General features: G+C 40.8%; 1 protein-coding gene across 3 annotated transcripts in view; it reads right to left on the bottom strand.

The window, feature by feature from the left end:
• The window catches only part of LOC132819848 (acetyl-coenzyme A synthetase 2-like, mitochondrial), a 78,088-nt gene that overhangs the window by 17,030 nt on the left and 39,126 nt on the right, over positions 1–21,932 (bottom strand). For 2 of the 3 annotated variants that reach the window (XM_060831725.1, XM_060831726.1), the window contains exons 9-12: positions 17,655–17,767; positions 11,946–12,072; positions 9,852–9,979; positions 6,873–6,936 (exon numbers count right to left, since the gene is read on the bottom strand). In XM_060831725.1, the coding sequence (XP_060687708.1) occupies positions 6,873–6,936; positions 9,852–9,979; positions 11,946–12,072; positions 17,655–17,767 (432 nt within the window). The remainder of the gene's footprint in view (positions 1–6,872; positions 6,937–9,851; positions 9,980–11,945; positions 12,073–17,654; positions 17,768–21,932) is intronic. The other variant, XM_060831728.1, reaches the window with a different exon arrangement.

The following is a 21,932-nucleotide window of genomic DNA, read 5'->3' as shown; positions in this document are numbered from 1 at the left end:
GGCAGAAGTCATCTTTTATGTTTGATCGGATAAGAATTTCAGGGTTAAGTCTGAACACAAGCCACACCCTTTAATAGACATTTTTGGAAAAGATAACAAAGGGAAGGACAAAGGACAATATTATAAAACACTTTCTGCAATAGTTATTGCAGATTGGTGAGAAATACAGTTAACAAGAAATACTGTTTTTAACTTAATTAAAATAAATAACATATGGATGATGTCAGCTGCAGGGAACAGGAACATTGTCATGCTGAAGAATTTCATTCACCAAAGCATTAAACATTAGTACTGTAATTGAAGCAGGAAGAGGAAATTAATGACTAGTTCTTTGGGCCATATGATTATCAAGGTATCATTTGAGAATTCCAACCATTTGACCTAACAGTATGGCACATGGAAAATCTGTGGAAAAATATTGTTGAGGCAGCATTCTCATTTCTGAGTTAGAAGATTGTGGATTCAAGTTCCACCGGGCTCTTTACAAAATGTAAACTGACACTTCAGTGCAGTACTATGACGATGGAGGGCTGCACCATCAGAAGTGGTGACTTCTTGATTTTAAACTGAATTCCTTCTGCCATTTCAGGTGATGTAAAAAAAAATCTATTGCAATATTGGAAGAAGGGCAAAGGAAGATCTACTTTGGGGCCTGGTCATCATGACTCAACCAACACGACTAAAAACACACACAGAAATTGATCCAGAAATTTAGCAGATCTGGCAGTATCTGTGGAGAGAGACAGACAGAGTTAACATTCTGAAGAAGTGTCATTAAACTTAAAATGTTAGCTCAGCTTTCTCTCAAAGATCTTTTGAGTTTCTCTTAGCAATTTCTGTTTTGGTATCAGGATTCACATTTCTTCATTCTATTACTAAAACATCTATCTGGAAATTACTATATCATAATGCTAGTTATAGGACTTTATTGTAGAGTCATAGAGATGTACAGCATGGAAACAGACCCTTCGGTCCAACTAGTCCATGCCGACTAAATATCCCAACCTAATCTAGTCCCACTTACGAGCACCTGCCCATATCCTTCTAAGCCCTTCCTACTCATATATCCATCCAATTGCCTTTTAAATGTTACAATTGTACTAGCTTCCACCACTTCCTCTGGCAGCTCATTCCAGACACATACCACCTTCTTAGGTCTTTTATGTCTTTCCCCTCTCACCTAAACCTATGCCCTCTAGTTTTGGACTCCCCCACCCCAGGAAAAAGACTTTGTCTACTTATCCTATACATGTTCCTCATGATTTTATAAACCTCTATAACGTCACCTCGCAACCTCCGAAGCACCAAGGAAAACAACCCCAGCCTGTTCAACCTCTCCCAATAACCCAAATCCTCCAACCCTGGCAACATCATTGTAAATCTTTTCTGAACCCTTTCAAATTTCACAACATCCTGCCAATAGGAAGGAGAGTAGAATTGCACGCAATATTCCAACAGTGGCCTAACCAATGTCCTGTACAGACGCAACATGACCTCCCAACTCCTGTACTCAATACTCTGACCAATAAAGAAAAGCATACCAAATGCCTTCTTCACTCAAAGTTTGTGCGAAGATTTGTAACTCGGGTGCTTGTTGTAGTGGTTCTGTTCGCCGAGCTGGAAGTTTTTGTTGCAAACGTTTCATCCCCTGGCTAGGAGACATCATCAGTGCTCTGGAGCCTCCTGCGAAGCACTTCTTTGATGTTTCTACCGGTATTTATAGTGGTCTGTCCTTGCCGCTTCCGGGTGTCAGTTTCAGCAGTCCGCTGTAGTGGTTGGTATATTGGGTCCAGGTCGATGTGTTTGTTGATGGAGTTTGTGGATGAATGCCATGCCTCTAGGAATTCCCTGGCTGTTCTCTGTCTGGCTTGCCCTATGATAGTAGTGTTTTCCCAGTCGAATTCATGTTGCTTGTTGTCTGAGTGTGTGGCTACTAGGGATAGCTGGTCGTGTCGTTTCGTGGCTAGTTGGTGTTCATGTATGCGGATTGTTAGCTGTCTTCCTGTTTGTCCTATATAGTGTTTTGTGCAGTCCTTGCATGGGATTTTATAAACTACATTAATTTTGCTCATGTTGGGTATTGGCTCCTTTGTTCTAGTAAGTTGTTGTCTGAGCGTGGCTGTTGGTTTGTGTGCCATTATGAGTCCTAAGGGTCGCAGTAGTCTGGCTGTCAGTTCTGAAATGCTCCTGATGTATGGTAGTGTGGCTAGTCCTTTTGGTTGTGGCATGTCCTCGTTCCGTGGTCTATCTCTTAGGCATCTGTTGATAAAGTTGCGCGGGTATCCAAAGCTCACCTACGAAGAATGAAACCGGAAAGCAACAACACCCCCAGATTCTATGGACTACCCAAAGTACACAAACCAGACATCCCACTCAGACCCATAGTATCACTACCAGGGACAACAGCATACAAACTGGCCAAAGAACTATAACAGAAACTGAAACACCTGGTCAGCGGATCCAAACACTCCATACAATCAACATAGGAATTCTTGGACGCCATCAGGAATACACACAAAGACAAAGAAGAAACCATGATCTCATTCGACGTGACGGCACTGTTCACTTCGATTGACAAAACCCTAGCCAGAGAAACAATAGCCAACCTACTGGACATACAGAACAGAAAACAGGAGGCAGAACCTATCAACAAAGACGGCATACTTAAACTACTGGACTTGTGCCTCACTACACACTTTACATTCAACTATCAGATATACGAACAAATCAACGGAACACCCATGGGATCACCAATCTCAGGACTCATAGCAGAGGCAGTTATGCAAAGGTTAGAACAAACAGCCCTACCACAAATTCAACCCAAACTCTGGGTCAGATATGTCGATGACACATTCGTAATCATCAAAAACACGGAAATAGAAAAAACACACCGGATCATCAACGCCACACTCACAGGAATCCGATTCACGAGAGAAGTAGAAAAGGATAGCCAACTCCCATTCCTAGACGTGATAGTACAGAGAACATCGAACGGAGAATTCACCACAAGGGTACACAGGAAAACAACACACACAGACCAAGTCCTAAACTATGAAAGTAACCACCCCAACACACACAAACGAAGCTGCATCAGGACACTATTCAGAAGAGCTACAACACACAGCAGTACACCAGAACTGCGAAAAGAGGAAGAGGAACACCTATACAAGGTATTCGCCAAAAACGGATACCCGCGCAACTTTATCAACAGATGTCTAAGAGATAGACCACGGAACGAGAACATGCCACAACCAAAAGGACTAGCCACACTACCATACATCAGGAACGTTTCAGAACTGACAGCCAGACTACTGCGACCCTTAGGACTCATAACGGCACACAAACCAACAGCCACGCTCAGACAACAACTTACTAGAACAAAGGAGCCAATACCCAACATGAGCAAAACTAATGTAGTTTATAAAATACCATGCAAGGACTGCACAAAACGCTATATAGGACAAACAGGAAGACAGCTAACAATCCGCATACATGAACACCAACTAGCCACGAAACGACACGACCAGCTATCCCTAGTAGCCACACACTCAGACAACAAGCAACATGAATTCGACTGGGAAAACACTACTATCATAGGGCAAGCCAGACAGAACAGCCAGGGAATTCCTAGAGGCATGGCATTCATCCACAAACTCCATCAACAAACACATCGACCTGGACCCAATATACCAACCACTACAGCGGACAGCTGAAACTGACACCCGGAAGCGGCAAGGACAGACCACTATAAATACCGGTAGAAACATCAAAGAAGTGCTTCGCAGGAGGCTCCAGAGCACTGATGATGTCTCCTAGCCAGGGGACGAAACGTTTGCAACAAAAACTTCCAGCTCGGCGAACAGCACCACTGCCTTCTTCACTATCCTATCTACCTGCAACTCTACTTTCATGGAGTATGAGCCTGCACTCCAAGGTCTCTTTATTCAGCAACACTCCCTAGGACCTTCATTAAGCATCTAGGTCCTGTTCTGATTTGCTTACCCAAAGTGCAGCACTTTGCATTTATCTAAATTAAACCCCATCTGCCACTCCTCAGCCCGTTGACCATTCTGATCAATATCCCGTTGTAATCTGAGGTAACCTTCTTCGATGTCCACTACACCTCCAATTTTGGTATCATCTGCAAACGTATTAGCAATACTTCTTATATTTACATCCAAATCAGTCATATAAATGACAAAAAGTAATGGACAGAGCACCGATCATTGCGGCACTCCACTGGTCACAGGCCTCCAGTCTGAAAAACAATCCTCCACCACCATCCTCTGACTTCTACCTTCGAGCCAGTTTTGTATCCAAATGGCTAGTTCTCCCTGTATTCCATGAGATCTAACCTTGCTTACCAGTGTCCCATGGTGTACCTTGCCGAATGCACAAATTGGCTGTTATGTTTGTCACATGACAACAGTGACTATGTTTGAAGAATATATACTTGGCTTTACGATTTCCTGCAGTTGTAAAGTGGTCTGATAAAGCCAGGTTTTTGTTTCTCTTTCTTAACATGTGGGCATGGGAACACACTGTCAGCACACATTCCTCATGTTGTCCCAAAGGTTCATTGTAAGCCATTAAATGCTTCCTAATAGTTATAGATCTGTTGTGGTTCTGTTCGGCGAGCTGGGAGTTTTTGTTGCAAACGTTTCATCCCCTTTCTAGGTGACATCTTCAGTGCGTGGGAGTCTCCTGTGAAGCGCTTCTGTGCTGATTCCTCCGGCATTTATACTGGTTTGAATTTGCCGCTTCCAGTTGTCAGTTGCTGTCCGCTGCAGTGGCTGGTATATAGGGTCTAGGTCGATGTGTCTGTTGATAGAATTTGTGGATGAGTGCCATGCCTCTAGGAATTCCCTGGCTGTTCTCTGTTTGGCCTGCCCTATAATAGTGGTGTTGTCCCAATCGAATTCATGTTGTTTGTCATCTGAGTGTATGGCTCCTAGGGATAGTACCTAAAGTACACAAACCAGACATCCCACTCAGACCCATAGTATCACTACCAGGAACACCATCAAACAAACTGGCTAAAGAGCTACAACAGAAACTGAAACACCTGATCAGCGGAGCCAGACACTCTATACAGTCAACACAAGAATTCCTGGACATCATCAGAAATATACACATAGACAAGGAAGAAACCATGGTCTCATTCAATGTAACCGCACTGTTCACTTCTATTGACAAAAGCCTAGCCAGAGACAATATCCAACCTGCTGGACATACATAACAGACAACAGGACGCTGAACCTATTAACAAAGACGGCATACTTAAACTACTGGACCTATGCCTCACAACACACTTCACATTCAACAACCAGATATATGAACAAATCAACGGAACACCCATGGGCTCACCGATCTCCGGACTCATAACAGAAGCAGTAATGCAAAGGTTAGAAAAAACAGTTCTAACGTAAATACAACCCAAACTCTGGGTCAGATACGTGGACAACACCTTTGTAATCATTAAAAACACAGAAATAGAGAACACACACCGGATCATCAACGCCACACTCACAGGAATCCGATTCACGAGAGAGGAAGAAAAGGACAACCAGCTCCCATTCCTGGACGTGATGGTACAAAGAACACCGAACAGAGGATTCACCACGAAGGTATACAGGAAAGCCACACACACAGACCAAGTCCTGAACTATGAAAGCAACCACCCCAACACACACAAACGAAGTTGCATCAGGACATTATTCAAAAGGGCCACAACACACTGCAGCACACTTGAACTACAAAAAGAGGAAGAAGAGCACCTATACAAGGTATTCACTAAGAACGGATACCCGCGCAATTTCATCAACAGATGCCTTAAGGAAAGACAACGAAATGAGGACATGCCACAACCCAAAGGACTGGCCACACTCCCATACATCAGGAGCATTTCTGAACGGACAGCCAGACTGCTGTGACCACTAGGACTCATAACAGCACACAAACCAACAGCCACTCTCAGACAACAACTCACCAGGACAAAGGACCTGATACCCAGCATGAGCAAAACCAACGTAGTGTACAAAATCCCATGCAAGGACTGCACAAAACACTACATAGGACAACCAGGAAGACAGCTAACAACCCGCATCCATGAACACCAACTTGCCACGAAACGACACGACCAGCTATCCCTAGTAGCCATACACTCAGATGACAAACAACACGAATTCGATTGGGACAACACCACTATTATAGGGCAGGCCAAACAGAGAACAGCCAGGGAATTCCTAGAGGCATGGCACTCATCCACAATTTCTATCAACAGACACATCGACCTAGACCCTATATACCGGCCACTGCAGCGGACAGCAACTGACAACTGGAAGCGGCAGCTTCAAACCAGTATAAATGCCGGAGGAATCAGCACAGAAGCGCTTCATAGGAGGCTCCCAAACACTGAAGATGTCACCTAGAAAGGGGACGAAACGTTTGCAACAAAAACTCCCAGCTCGGCAAACAGAACCACAACAACGAGCACCCGAGCTACAAATCTTCTCACAAACTTTGAAGTTATAGATCTGTTTATCAGCAAGTAATTCCAGGGTACTTCAGCAAGAGCATTCTGGATTGATATCAGACAGTCAATGGCTTAAGAAGCAAAAGTGCTAGTATTTTGTACTGGAACAAACATGGCATATTTTTCTTTTTGACCCAAAACAAACAGCTTATAAACTTCACCAAATTGACATGGAGGCTGTAATAACCAACAGGCTCAATTTAACCACCTGAAAATTCCACATTACACTGAACCAAATACATGCCATTACAAGTTGAGAATTTTGTAGGTTACATTTGTGTGCCAGAGTCTACCTATGTTTATTGGGTTAATTATGAGAACACTTTCTCTCACCTACCTTCCCCTTTTATGTCATGAGGAAAGCCAATCACTGCCGTCTCTGGCACATCAGGGTGTTCAGCCTAAAGACCATTTGAACAGAGAAACATCATCTCAATCAATTAACACGTTCCTATTAACCTCCAGTTATTTCTTCTCATAAAAGATTTGGAATACTGTAATAACAGACTCTGTTTTACAAATGGACGCAGTGGATGCATTTCTGCCTTTGAAGCAGAAGGTCTAAACTTGAGTTCCACCCAGGACCCGATGACCAAGGAAGGTGCATTAACAAAGCCAAACAGTATAAGTATACCCTGCAGATCCCTCCAACTGGCTGAATATCAGGAAGACGCAGTAAAATAGGAGCAGGAGCAGACCATGCAGCCCCGCGACCCTGTTCCACAAGGAGGAGAGGGAGGAACTCAAGAAAATGATAATCACCAGAGAAATAGCACTGAGCAAAGAAAGTTGGAGCTGCAAGCTAACAAGTTCCCAGATCTTAATGGACTTCATTCGAAGGTCTTGAAAGAAATAGTTAGTGAGATTGTTGGTGTGTTGGTTTAAATTTTCCAAAATTCGAGGTTCGAGGAGGGTTCCATTAGATTGTAAAATAGCAAATGTAACTCTTTTATTCAAAAAGAAGATCAGAAGCAGTACACTGTCCACAGCACGTAGCTGATCATACATTATAGCGAATATGCAAAAAGACATCATAGCAGAGCATTTAGTAAAATTCAAGGTAGTTAGACAACAATCAGAATCAATATGGTTTTGTGAATGGGAAATCATGTTTATTCAATTTATTGGAATTCTTTAAGGAAGTAACATACTGTGGATAAAGGAGAATCAGTGGATTTACTGTACTTAAATTTCCAGAAGCATTTGATAATATGCCACATCAAAGATTATTGTTAAAAATAAAACTCCGTTTTAGCAGGGTCACATATTGGCATGAATAGAAAATTGGTTAGTAAAAAGGATTCAGGGAGAAGGTATAAATTACCCATTATTTCGTTAGTAAGGTGAAATGAGTGGTGTACCACAAGGATCAGTGCTGGATGCTCATTTTTTTATAATCTATATAAATGACTTAGAGGAAGATGCAAAGGTATAGTTGCTAAATTTGCTGATGACACAAAGATAGATAGGAAAGGAAGTCGTAAAGAGAACATAAGGAGGAAATAAAAGGGTAAAGATAGGTTAAGGGAGAAAACAAAGATCTGATTAATGTTGTATAATTTGAGAAAATGTGAAATTTTGCACTTTGGCAGGAAGAATAAAAAAAGAATATTTGAATGGTAAGACATTGCAGAGCTCGAAGATGCAGTGGCATCCAAGTGTCCTAATCCATGAACCTTTAAAGGTCAACATGCAGGTACAGCAAATATTATGAAAGCTAACAGAAAGTTGATTGGAATATGGTTCAGGGGACTTGATAGAGTGTAGGTGGAATGGATGTTTCCTCTTCTGGGAGGATTTAGAACTAGAAATCACTGTTTAAAAATGCATGACAGAGATGAAGATTTACTTTTTAATAGAGCACCATGTGACTTCGCAACTTTTACTCAAAAATTGTGGAAATCATATCTTTGAATATTTTAAGGCAGAGCTAGATAGATTCAGACTCCCTAAGTGATCTGTAACACCTCTCTTTCCCATCTTTCCACCAGTTACTTACTATCCAATTCAGCAGGCTTCATACATGATCCTGTGTATAAATCTAGACACTGTGTTACGTGTTCATACAAAAACAAGCCATTCAACCTAACTGATCCATACTCCTCACAAAGTCCCTTCCTTCCAATCCTGCCGTAAAACCTGTCTCTTCTCCCTCATGTAAAAATGGTTATCTACTTCCACTAATTCATGTGAAACATTTTAATTACTCTGCATGTAAAGAAATTCCTTATAAATATTTTATGTGACTTTTAACAGCTAATTTACATTTATACTCATTTGACCTAGACTCATTTCGATGTGGAAACAATTTTTCCATTCGATGTCTTGAACAGGTTTGTTGAAAGTGCTGTTTTCATCTGTGTTACACACCTCCAGGTTACATTTTTTTCCAGTCCATTCCAATGCTGGAGAAAAGTTCCACATCATCTAGAAAATGACTATGCTTTGTCACATTCAGGAGTAGAGCTGATCAATACAGGATCCCAGAGGGTTAGCTTCATAATGCAGGATCTATAGGGACAGTTGATCCATCACTGATCCACAGTCAGTAACTCCATTACCAGGTCCATGAGAACAGTTGGTCTAGCACTGTTTTCATGGTCCAGCTGATTAAGTATGGGGTCCACAGGTCAACTGATCCAGTTGATCAGTTCAGTATGAGGTTTATAGGTCAGTTATAGAACAATAGACACAGCATTAGCCCCTTTGTCCAACTCATCCATGCTGACCCCGTATCCTCAACTCATCCAGTCCCACTTGCCTACATTTGGGTTGATCCAACACTGGGTCCTTGGAGACATCTGATCCAATATCAGTTCCATGGAGATAGTTCAGGTATTCCATGGACTCAGTAGTTAATGTCTGTGGATCAAGTGTTCAATCCTCTTGGCCCATAAACTCAGCACTGATTAGCAATACCTTGGATGTGGATCATGGCTGCACTAAACCTCAAATTTATTCAGCTATCCCCACTCTAAAGTCCTTCAAAATCTTGCCTTAGAAAAACTTTTAGCAACATCAGGGCCTGTCTACAATTTCACTCATGCCCTAAAAAAGGAAGGAGGCTGGCTTCATTCTGATTCATTTGTGCTGCATCTTTCCTGAGGTTCAGCTCCCAAAACTTGATTATTCAACTCTCTATTCCTTCTTCCAAGTCATTGATATATAAAAAAAGCTGATAATGAATCCCTGAGGAACATTATTCATCATGTACCACTTTTCAATACCCAGTCTCACAGCTTATTACCAAGCTATGTTTCAAAGTTGCCTCAAATTCTTTACAACCACATTTAGGTCACTTATGTGGAGTCCTTACCAGAGCATTCTCTATTTCAGCTGTACCCAACCTGTGGCCACTGATGTTAATTACGTCATCCATCCGGCCAGTAATCTTGTAAAAGCCTTCTTCTGATCTGTGTGCACCATCACCAGTTAAATAATATCCTGAAAAGCAATGGGAAATGGATGCGTAACTTTACATGAATACAGTAATCTGCTCTTTCAACATACCTCAAAGCTGGGTTGTCTCCCTGGAACATAAATGTCGACGATGCATTGTGATAAAGCTTTTTAAAGGAGTAGCATTTTATATTGTATGTTTTTCACAATAAGATTGTGTTCAAAGTGCTAATTTAATTGCAGGATCTGATTTTTTTTACTCGTGATTTATTGCTTTGCTAGGGATATTGAGCTATAGATTTACAACAGCCAAAGGAGTGGCAAAAGAAGGCAGTTCTGGCTTGTGATCCCGTATTGTTCAAAGATCAAAAACAGAAGTATTCATCTCCCAATAGGCTTAAGTTTAATGACTTACCTTGTCCCAACTTTTGATATTAATTTATCTTTATTGAAAACCAACAAGGCTCATTTACAACTTTCCAACAGATTTTGGATTTTAAAGAAGGTTTTAATTATTCAGTTAACCATCGTATGAAAGGAGAGTACAAATTGATATTTGATAAAAAGAATGGATCTGGCACCAGTGTACATGACCATGGGAGGTCAGAATGAAGCTTCCTCAGCTGCAAGACTGAGAGTTCTCTTATATTGTAAATGTAAACTAGATGATTTTTCCTTCCCTGCCTCTGAAATCTTCTCCAGCCTTTCATTACTCTTGAGAACAATGCATTTTTCCATCTTTTGCTGCTTGCATGTTGCAAACTTCCTTCAATCTTGCTTTAACAACCACGCCTTTACCTAACCAGGTCAAGCTCTGGTATTCTCTCGTTAAACTTCTTTATCTCTTTACCTCTCCTCCTTTATGTTCCTTCTTAAACTTTACCTTTTTCAAAAGATTTTAGTTTTTTTGTGTTCATGGAATATGGCATCACTGTCTAGGCCACTTGTCCCTAATTGCCCAGAGGGCAGTTAAAAGTCAATCACCGTTGCTATGCTGTGGAGTCACATATTGGCCAGACCAGGTGAGGACAGAAAATTTCTTTCTCTAAAAGACATTAATGAACAAGTTGGGTTTTTAACAACAGTCAACAGCAATTGCATCATTGCCAATAGGCTAGCTTTTTACTCCAGACTTTCATTGAATATAGGGAGAAAGTGAGGACTGCAGATGCTGGAGATTAAAGTTGAGAGTGTGGTGCTGGAAAAGCACAACAGATCAGGCAGCATACCGAAATGTTGATTCTCTGATACTCAGATGCTACCTGACCTGCCGTGATTTTCCAATACCACTCTCTCAACTTTCTTTGAAAACAGATTTGACTATCTGCCATGATGGAATTCCATGTCCCTAGAACATTAAATTGGGGTTCTGGATTACAAGTCCAATGAAATTACCACCATTCCAGTGCTTCTCCCCCCAGCCCTAACTATCAGCTTGTTCTAATATAAAGCTCTGCTTCAATTTTTGCCGATAACACCCCTGTCAAGTGCCTTGAGACATTTTCTCAGTAATTAACTACATTATATAAACGCAAAGTGTTCTTTTGTACTGTAGTTCTTTTGATAAGTACCTTCATTCCGTATCCTTCAGTTACTGATCCTCTTCCTAATAGAAACACTTTTTTGTTATTTACTCTTTCTACACATCAGAAGGTGCTGAATATTTGTACTAAATCTCTCCTTTCTCTAAGAAGAAAATCCCAGATTGTATAGTCTCTCTACATAACTGAATTCACTCATCTATAATGGCATTCTGGTATATGTCCTCTGCATCAGCTTGATATTATACTTCTCAAACAGAGTATTTCATTGAAATAAAACCTGAAAGAGTTAAAGGTGAATAAAGTGGTCTGTTCAAATCCAACATTGCGGAAAGGGAGATCAGCAATCTATATTTATATATATCTGTATCTATATCTGTATAAGCTACTTTAGTCGTAAACAATTAGAGACATGTATGCCTGGAAAAGTATTAAAGGATGATTTTTTTCTGAACATATTAATGTCTTACCTGGATATTTTTTGAAATATGCATTCAGGAATCTGGAATGATCCCCATAGATACTTCTGGCAATGCCAGGCCAAGGCTTTGTGATGCAGAGAGCACCAGTAACATTGTTTCCCTCCATCCGATTACCCTGTATTTAGGTACATGCATTTTCATTATTAATCAAGAATGATACCATAACAGAGAGCACAGCAATCAGGAAAGATGGCATAGGTTTGAGATCTTTTCCATAGAAAACAAGTTTGAGAGGTGACATGATAGAGGTCTTTAAAATAATGACAAAATTACATAGAATTTTACAGCACAGCAACGGCCAATCACCCCAACTGCTCTATCCTAGTGTTTTTTTTCTCTTCACAAGAGCATCCTCCCATCATAATTAATCTAACTGTATCAACATATCATTCTCTTGCTTTCTCCCTCAAATACTAACTTCAAACAAGTTCTTTAATGTGTGTATTCTATTCTCTTAATTGAGACTGCAGGTTACACACACACAATACTCTGGGGAAAGAGGTTTCCTCTGAATTCATTATTAGACTTATTAGTGATTACCTTACTTTCCAGATCCAATTTCTGAATTGCCCCGCAAGTGAAAGCGGTTGTCTATATCTACTGTATTAAGCCTCCTTTCAAATTTAAAAGACTTCTGTTTATTAATTCCTCAGTCTATTGTTTTCAACTGAATGTGCCACAGTTATTCACCTTTCCTGATTGTCAAAACCCATCGGTCCTGGTTTCATTCTTGCAGATTTTTTTCTCCTTTTTTCCAGTTTTGATAGGGTTAACATAGAGAAGGTGGTTCCAATTCTAGACAATTTCAAAATAGAGGCTAGCAATTTAAGATAGTCACTGATAAATCCAATAAAAAAAACAAATCTGAGTGTAGTGAAACTGTGGATCTCACACAGGATCTCACAAAAGAAGTGGGTGAAGTGAATAGCATGTAACATGGATTTAAAGCAGAGCTTGGAGTAAGAACTTGAGAGCCAAAGCAAAAGAATGATGTCCTAATAGACTTTGATGAATTATGGTGGGAGGGAGCTCTTGAGAAGTATAAATACCAGGATAGACCAGTTAGAGAAACAAGTGATGGGTAAGAAATGTTACCCAACTATTGATTTCTACATTCTGAGTGCAGATCTTTTAGAGTTGCGTGACTGAAGGTCATGATGTCAACAAGTACTTTCAGTTCACTAGCTCTGGTCAGGAAGCCAGACCGAACTGTCTACATACAAGGTTTTGGCTCGAATGTTCAACCATAATGCTTACTAATGTAACCTTCACAGAAATAGACATTCCCCTTCACAAGCTGAGTAAGAGTTTACTGAAGTAGAGTTTCCGCCCCTGTAAAACAGACCCGAGTTACATTCCACTGAAATTAACACATTTGTTATAGTCCTAACAGAAATATAATTGATAAAATGACAATGTGATAAAACATAGAGTACATTATTGAACTTATTTCAGTCATGCATGAGAGCTGCACAACTCCCTCAGTCACACAATAGGTCTGAATGGGCAAAAAACTACTAATAGAGCCATTGAGTCATAGAGATGTACAGCACAGAAACAGACCCTTTGGTCCAACTCGTCCATGCCAATCAGAAATCCTTACCTAATCTGGTCCCATTTGCCAGCACCTAGCCCATATCCCTCTAAATCCTTCCTATTCATATACACATCCAATGCCTTTTAGATGCTGCAATTGTACCAGCCTCCACCACGTCTTTTGGCAACTCATTCCATACACACACCACCCTCTGCATGAAAAAGTTGTCCCTTAGGTCTCTTTTATATCTTTCCCCTCTCACCATAAACCTATGCTCTCTGGTTCTGGACTCCCCGATCCCCAAAGGGGCCTATTTATCGTATATGTGCCCCTCATGATTTTGTAAATCTCTATAAGGTCATCCCTCAGCCTCCAATGCTCTAGGGGATAGCTCAAGACCTCCAACCCTGGCAACATCCTTGTAAATCTTTTCTGAGCCCTTTTAGGTTTCACAGTATACTTCTGATAGGAAGGAGACCAGAATTGCAAGCAATGTTCCAAAAGTGGCCTAACCAATGTCCTGTACAGCGCCAACATGACCTCCCAACTCCTATATTCAATGCTCTGACCAATAAAGGAAAGCATACCAAACGCCGCCTTCACTATTCTATCTACCTGAAACTCTACTTTCAAGGAAATATGAACCACACTTCAAAGTGTCTTTGTTCAGCAACACTCCCCAGGATCTTACCATTAAGTGTATAAGTCCTGCTCTGATTGCTTTTCCAAAATGCAGCGCCTTGCATTTACATTCCATCTGCCACTCCTCAGCCCATTGGCCCATCTAATCAAGATCCTGTAATACTCTGAGGTAACCTTCTTCACTTTCCACTACACCTCTAATTTTGGTGCAATCTGTACACTTACTAACTATACCTCCTGTGTTCACATTCAAATCATTTATATAAATGACAAAAAGTAGTGTACGCAACACCAATCCTTGTGGCACTCCATGGGTCACAGGCCTCCAGTCTGAAAAACTACCCTCCACCAACACCTTCTATGTTTTACCTTCAAGCTAGTTAAACCTACCATAATTTGATCTTTGTGATTTTTTACTGACTTTTGATTGTACTGTTAAGTTGTATGCATTTCTAACATGGGGTAAAAAATGAGGTCTGCAGATGCTGGAAATTACAGCCGAAAATGTGTTGCTGGTTAAAGCACAGCAGGTTAGGCAGCATCCAAGGAATAGGAAATTCGACATTTCGGGCATAAGCCCTTTGCCTGATGAAGGGCTTATGCCCGAAACATCAAATTTCCTATTCCTTGGATGCTGCCTAATTTGCTGTGCTTTAACCAACTGCATTTCTAACATGTTTTCCATAGACAGAATGTTTTTCTGCACGATTTTATAGTGCATTCACTTCATGCTCAAATTATCCTTCTCATAACATTTACGTGTTAGCACAGCATTCTAGAGCCTTAATACCTTTATTCATGCATTGCTGTCTAATCCTGGCAGCCTTACTTTTCATTCTAACAGAAGGTAATGCCTCTGAACTCTCGTTATCACACTTATGAAAGCTTCCCACTTTTCATACATTGTTTTTCCCACGAACAGTCTTCTCCAAACAATTTTTGAAAGTTCTTGCCTCATACCATTAAAATTTGCCTTTCTCCAATTTAAAGCTTTAACTTTTATGGAAGCTTATCTTTTTCCATAACCATTTTAAAACAAATAGAATTATGATCACTAGACCCAAAGTGTTCCACTACTATCACTTCAGTTACTTGCCTTGTCACCCAACAGAAGGTTATGTTTTGCTCCTTCTCTAGTCGGAACATTTACATATTAATAAAGAAATTTTTTTTGAACTTTTTTAACAAATTCTTCACCATCCAAACATTTAACACTATGGTAGTCCCAGTCAATGCTTGGAAAGTTCGATTAGATTAGATTAGATTCCCTACAGTATGGAAACAGGCCCTTCGACCCAACAAGTCCACATCGACCCTCCAAAGAGTAACCCATTCAGACCCATTCCCCTACCCTATATTCACCCCTGACACTACGGGCAATTTAGCATGGCCCACCTAATCTTTGTGACTATGGGAGGAAACCAGAGCACACCCACGCAGACACGGAGAGAATGTGCAAACTCCACACAGACAGTTGCCCAAGGTTGGAATCGAATCTGGGACTATGGTGCTGTGAGGCAGCAGTGCTAACCACTGACCCCCGTGCCGCCCCGTGTTAAAATCACCTATTATTATACCCTAATATACTTAAGTATATTTGAGATTCCAGCTGAAGGGCTTATGCCAAAATGTCGATTCTCCTTCTCCTTGGATGTTGTGCTGTGCTGTGCTTTGTGGGAAAGCACCTGCTGTGCTTTTCCAGTGTCACACTTTTTGGCACTGTTTTGAAAACAGTCAACATTACAGATGAAAAAGTGCTGATGGTCTTAAAATATAAAACTATATAAATCGCTATGCCCTGATCCAGTGTGTCCCAGGACGTTGTGGGAAGTAAGGGACAAAATTGCAAGGTACCTTGCAGAAATATTTGGAACATTTATAACTATGGGTGATGTGCTGGATGACTGGAGGGTGACTGATGTACCTTTGGTTAACAAGGAATGTAAGGAGAAACTTGAAAACTTAGACCTGTGAGCCTGACTTTGATTGTTTCTAAGTTGTTGGAAGTGATTTTGAAAGATACGATTTTTATGCATTTGGAGAGACAAGGAATAATTAGGGATAGTCAGCATGGTCTTGTGCGAGGGAAATCATGTCTCACAAATTTGATTGAAAGTAACCAAGAAGATTGATGAGGGCAGTACACTGGACATTGTTTACGTGGACTTTAGTAAAGTCTTTCACAGGGTTTCGCATGGTAGACTGATTAAGTTAGATCACATGGGATCCAGGGTGAACTTGCCAATTGATACAAAATTGGCAATGACAAGAGACAGAGTGATGGTGGAGGGTTGTTTTTCGGACTGGAGGCCTGTTATGAGTAGTGTTCCACAGGGATCGGTGCTGGATTGACTTTTGTTTGTCCTTTATATAAATCATTTAGATGAAAATATAGAAGGCACGGTTAGTATGTTTGAGGATGATACCAAAATTAGTGAAGACAGTGAAGAAGGATATCTAAGATTACAAAGAGATTGTGATCAATTGGGTCAATGGGACGAGGACAGGCAGATGGAGTTTAATTTGGATAAATGTGGGCGGAATTGCATTTTGGTAAAAGAAACAAGGGCAGGATGTACACAATTAAAAGTAGGACCTTGGGTCATGTTGTAGAACAGAGAGACCTCAAGGTTCAGGTATATAATTCTTTGAAGTTTGCATCACGTGAGGATAGGATGGTTAAGACGGCATTTATCACACTTGCCTTCATTGCTCAGACCTTTGAGTATAGGAGTTGGGACGTCATGTTGAGGTTGTACAGGACATTGGTGAGGTATTTTCTGGAGACTTTGTGCAGTTCCAGGCACCCTGTTATAGGAAGGATATTATTAAGCTGCAGAGGGTTCAGAAAAGGTTTACCAGGATGCTGCTAGGAATGGAGGGTTTGAGTGATAATGAGAGGCTGGATAGACTGGGACTTTTTCACTGGATCATTGACCTTTTAGAGGTTTATAAAATCATGAAGAGTACATATAAGGTTAATGGCAGTTTCTTTTCCATAGGGTGGAGGATTTCAAGACCAGGGGACATATGTTTAAGGTGAGAGGAGAAAGATTAAAAAAAAGAGGTAATTTTTTTTACACCCAGAGTGGTTCGTGTATGGAATGAATGTCCAGAGGAACTGGTGGATGCAGGTACAGTTACAATGTTTAAAAGGCATTTGGGTAAGTACATGAATAAGAAATGTTTGGAAGGATATGGACCAAGTGCAGGCAGATGAGACTAGTTTACTTTGAGATTGTGGTCGGCATAGAGTGGTTGGACTGACTGGTCTGTTTCCATGCTGTATGACTCTGTAAGAGGAGGTTTCTTTACAGTCACTATCACTAATATTTTTAATTGATTTCCAATGGTTGCTCTTTTCTGATACAGAATGGAATTTTGCATAGTCTTCTCACCTTGATCCAACCAAGAACTGTTAATACTTCTATCAGAGGGAGCTTGCAGATACTGGGTGCTATATTTCCACATTCCACCAGAATGACTCCTGTATTATTAAGTCTCAACCAAACACTTACCTTCTCATCCATTATAGCAAGCTGTATCCCAAAGAATGGTCTCATAGCCATAGAAGGCAAAATCTTTGCTCCTTCCTCTGAAGGCCGTGGAGAGATGCAAACACCACCCGTTTCTGCTCACAAATGAAAGGAAATCAAGGGAGGTACATACTAAAATGATATCAATATACTGGATCAGTGAAGCATGGTAAAATATAATGAAGATATTCAGTCTGCTTTACAAGAGCTGTCAGCTTTATGGAAGAGATTTTACTATAAGATTTAGTTTATCGAGCTTGCCTTTAAACAGCTAATTAAAAAGAAAATTGAAACTCCCCCTAGTCTTCTCTACTTTCCTGAAAATAATCATAATATCTCAAGCTTTTTCACGATTACAGCATGAAATCTCTATCTGACCTCTTGTCCTATTTTCAATTATCTAAGAATTGTTGGAATGCTGCTAGCTGCCTCAACTCTTATAGGTTACAGAAAGGTAGTTCTCCTATTTGTTATCCCTGCTCAAAGAATAATATAGCACAAAACATGGCCCTCAAGTCTGTGCCAGCTCTGAAAGTGAATCATCTGATCTCATTCACCATAAATATTCCAGTTTATCTCATTCACCATAATTTTGCAAGCTTTCCTCCTTGAAGTAATTATCAAATGCACTTCTATATTTGGAAACACCAAACTTACCAGTTAATGAATTCTAAATCTTAACTGCTTGGAATCGTACAGCACAGACACAGACCGTTCGGCCCAACTCATCCACACTGACTAGGTTTTTTAAACTGAACAAGTCCCATTTGCTTCCATTTGGCCCATATCCTTATAAATCTTTCCTATCCCTGTACCTGGCCAAATGTCTTTTAAATGCTGTAACTTACTCGCCTCTACCACTTCCTCTGGCAGCCTGGTCTATTTATGCACAACCCTCTATGTGAAAGATTTTCCCCTCAGATCCATTTTAAATCTTTTTCTTCTCACCTTAAACCTGTGCCCTCTAGTTTTGGACCTCGCTACCTGAGGAAATAGATCCTGGCTACTCACCTTAACTATGCCGCTCATGGTTTTATAAATCTCTATAAGGTTACCCCTCAGCCTCCTACACGCCAAAGAAAAACATCCCAGCCTCTCCAGCCTCTCCCTATGACTCAAACCCTCCATTCTCGGTAACATCCTTGTAAATCATTTTTGCACCCTTTCCAGTTTAGTAATATCCCTCCTACAGTAGGGCAACCAAAATTGTATGCTGTATTCCAAATGTGGCCCTACCAATGTCTTGTACAGCTGTAACATGACATCCCAACTCTTGTACTCAGTGCTCTGGCCAGTGAAGGAAAGCATGCCAAATTCCTTGTTCACCACTGTGTCTACCTATGACACCACTTTCAAGGAACTATGTATCTGCACCCTAAATCTCTCTGATGGACAACACTCTTTAGGGTCCTACCTTGGTTTTTCTGATCAAATTGCAAAACCTCACATTTATCTAAATTAAACTCCATCTGCCATTCCTCAGCCCACTGGCCCAGTTGATCAATATCCCACTGTACTGTTAGATAATCTTCTTTACTCTCCACTACACCACCAATTTTGGTGTAATTTGCAAACTTACTTTCTAACCATGCCTCCCATATTTTTATCCAAATAGTTTATTGAGATAACAAACAACAATGGATCCAGCACCGATCATTGCAGCTCTCTGCTTGTCACAGACCTCCAGGCTGAAAAACAACCCTCTCCCATCACCCTCTGTCCCCTACCATCAAGCCAATTTTTGTAAACAATTGGCTAGCTCTCCCTACATCCCATGTTATCTAACCTTACTAATCAATCTTATGTGGAACTTTACAAAGGTCTTGCTAAAGTGCATTTGACAACCTCAACTGCACTCTCTTCACCTATGTTCTTGGTCACCTCTTCCAAAAAACTCAAGTTTGTAAGACAAGATTTCCCATGCACAAAGCCATGCTAAATGTCCCTAATGAACCTTGCCTTTCCAAATGCATGTAGATCCTGTCTCTCAGAATCCCCTCCAACAACTTATCCACCACTGATGTTAGGCTCACCAGTCTGTACTTTCCTTTCAGAGTGTGGTTCTGGAAAAGCACAGCAGGTCAGGCAGCATCCGACGAGTAGGAGAATTGACATTTCGGGCATAAGTCCTTCATCAGGTAACATTGGGCTTCTGCCTAAACGTCGATTCTCCTACTCTTCAAAAGCTGGCTGACCTACTATGCTTTTCCAGTACCACACTCCCGACTTTGATCTCCGGCATCTGCAGTCCTCACTTTCTCCTCCCTGTAGTTTCGTTTCAGCCTTTCTTAAATAATGGCACAACATTAGCCACCCTCCAGTCTTCCACACCTCACCTGTGGCTGTCGATGATACAAGTATCTTGGCTCAGGGTCCAGCAATTTCTTCCCTGGCTTCCCATAGGGATAACTTGATCAGGTCCTGGGGATTTATCTATCATAATGCATTTTAAGACATCCAGCACCACCACTTCTGTAATATGGTCTCTTTTCAAGACATCACTATTTAGTTGCCTGAGGTCGTTAGCTTCCATGTTGAAAGGATTCAGAAAAGATTTACAAGGATGATGCCAGGGTTGGAAGATTTGGGCAATAGGGAGAGGGTGAATGGACTAGGGCTGTTTTCCCTGGAGTGTCGGAGGCTGAGGGGTGACCTTATAGAGATCTATAAAATCATGAGGGGCATGGATAGGATAAATAGACAAAGTCTTTTTCCTGGGGTGGAGGAGTCCAGAACTAGAGGGTGTAGGTTTAGGGTGAGAGGCAAAAGATATAAAGAGACCTAAGGGACAATTTTTTCACGCAGAGGGTAGTACATGTGTGATCTGAGTTGCCAGAGGAAATGATGAGGGCTAGTACAATTGCAGCATTTAAAAGGCATGTGGATGGGTATATGGATAGGAAGGGTTTGGAGGGATATGGGTCTGGTGCTGGCAGGTGGGACTAGATTAGGTTGGGATATCTGGTCGACATGGACAAATTGGTCTGTTCCCATGCTATACATCTCTATGACTCTGTCATTCCCTGCAGTAACTACTGACACTAAATATTTGTTTAGGATCTTACTCAACTCTTGTGGTTACACACATAGAAGGCCTCGTTAATCTTTAAGGGGCCCTATTCTTCCCCTACTTACTCTTTTGCCCTTAATATATTTGTAAAATCTCTTTGGATTCTCCTTAACCGAACTCATGTCCCCTTTTTGCCCTCCTGATTTCCCTCTTACGTGTACTTCTACACACCCTATACTTCTCAAGGAATTAACCCTAGCTTTATATACCTGACATATGCGTCCTTTTGCTTGACCAGAATCTCAATATGTCTAGTCATCTAGTGTTCCCTACTCCTGCCAGCCTTGCCCTTCACAGTAACAGGAATATGCTGTTCCTGAACATCTTGTTATCTCACTTTTGAAAGTCTCTCACTTGCCAGACATCCTTTTACCTTCAAACAGCCTCCCCCAACCAATATTTGAAAGTTCCTGTCTCATACCATTTGTTATATTAAAAAAACTTTTTCTCAAATCACCCTCCACTTGTTTTGCCAATCACTTTAAAACTGTGTCCTCTGGTAACTGACCCTCTGGCTATTAGAAATTGCATATTTAAATCCTTTATGATTTGACCCTCCTCTATGAAATCTTCTCTTGTCTTTTTATGTTCTAAGTAGGAGAATCTAACTTTTCTAGTCTATCCACATAATGCAGCCATCCAGATAAAATGCTACAAAAGAGATTAACTTGAATGTTTCCAAGGATGAGGATATATACACAAAATTGCAATTGCATTCCTTTCATCCAAAAAAACACTCTTACCAGCTTACCCTTAATAAATCTGTGCTCCCTCCAACTTATTAGTACATGTATGTCCAAATGGCCGTTAATTTTCTCTAGCATTCATGCTTTAAAAAGTTTTCCCAACACTGGTGTTAAACTATCTGTGTGCAATTGCTAGTTTATCCTTCTCCTCTGCTTCTTGAACAAGGTGTAGCATTTACAGTCTGTCAATTCTTCAGCCAGCCCTTCCACAATCTCTACCATTTCATCAGCAACTTAGGGATGCAGCTGATCTGAACCCCAGGGAGTTTTAAATACACCAGGTCTTCCTAATATCAAGTAGCTTGGCAACCTTCTCATTTGGTAAACACTGTTGCAAAACATTCATTCAGTTTTCCAACTATGCCTTCTACTGCCATCAAGAGTTCTTCATTTTGGTCCATAATCAATTTCTGTAATAGTCCTTTCCACTATTAATTTTTCCAC

The sequence above is a fragment of the Hemiscyllium ocellatum genome, chromosome 10 (assembly GCF_020745735.1).
Source record: "Hemiscyllium ocellatum isolate sHemOce1 chromosome 10, sHemOce1.pat.X.cur, whole genome shotgun sequence".
In the NCBI taxonomy this organism is placed as follows: domain Eukaryota; kingdom Metazoa; phylum Chordata; class Chondrichthyes; order Orectolobiformes; family Hemiscylliidae; genus Hemiscyllium; species Hemiscyllium ocellatum.
The sequence above is the reverse complement of the archived record's forward strand: the minus strand, read 5'-3'. Positions and strand labels throughout refer to the sequence as shown.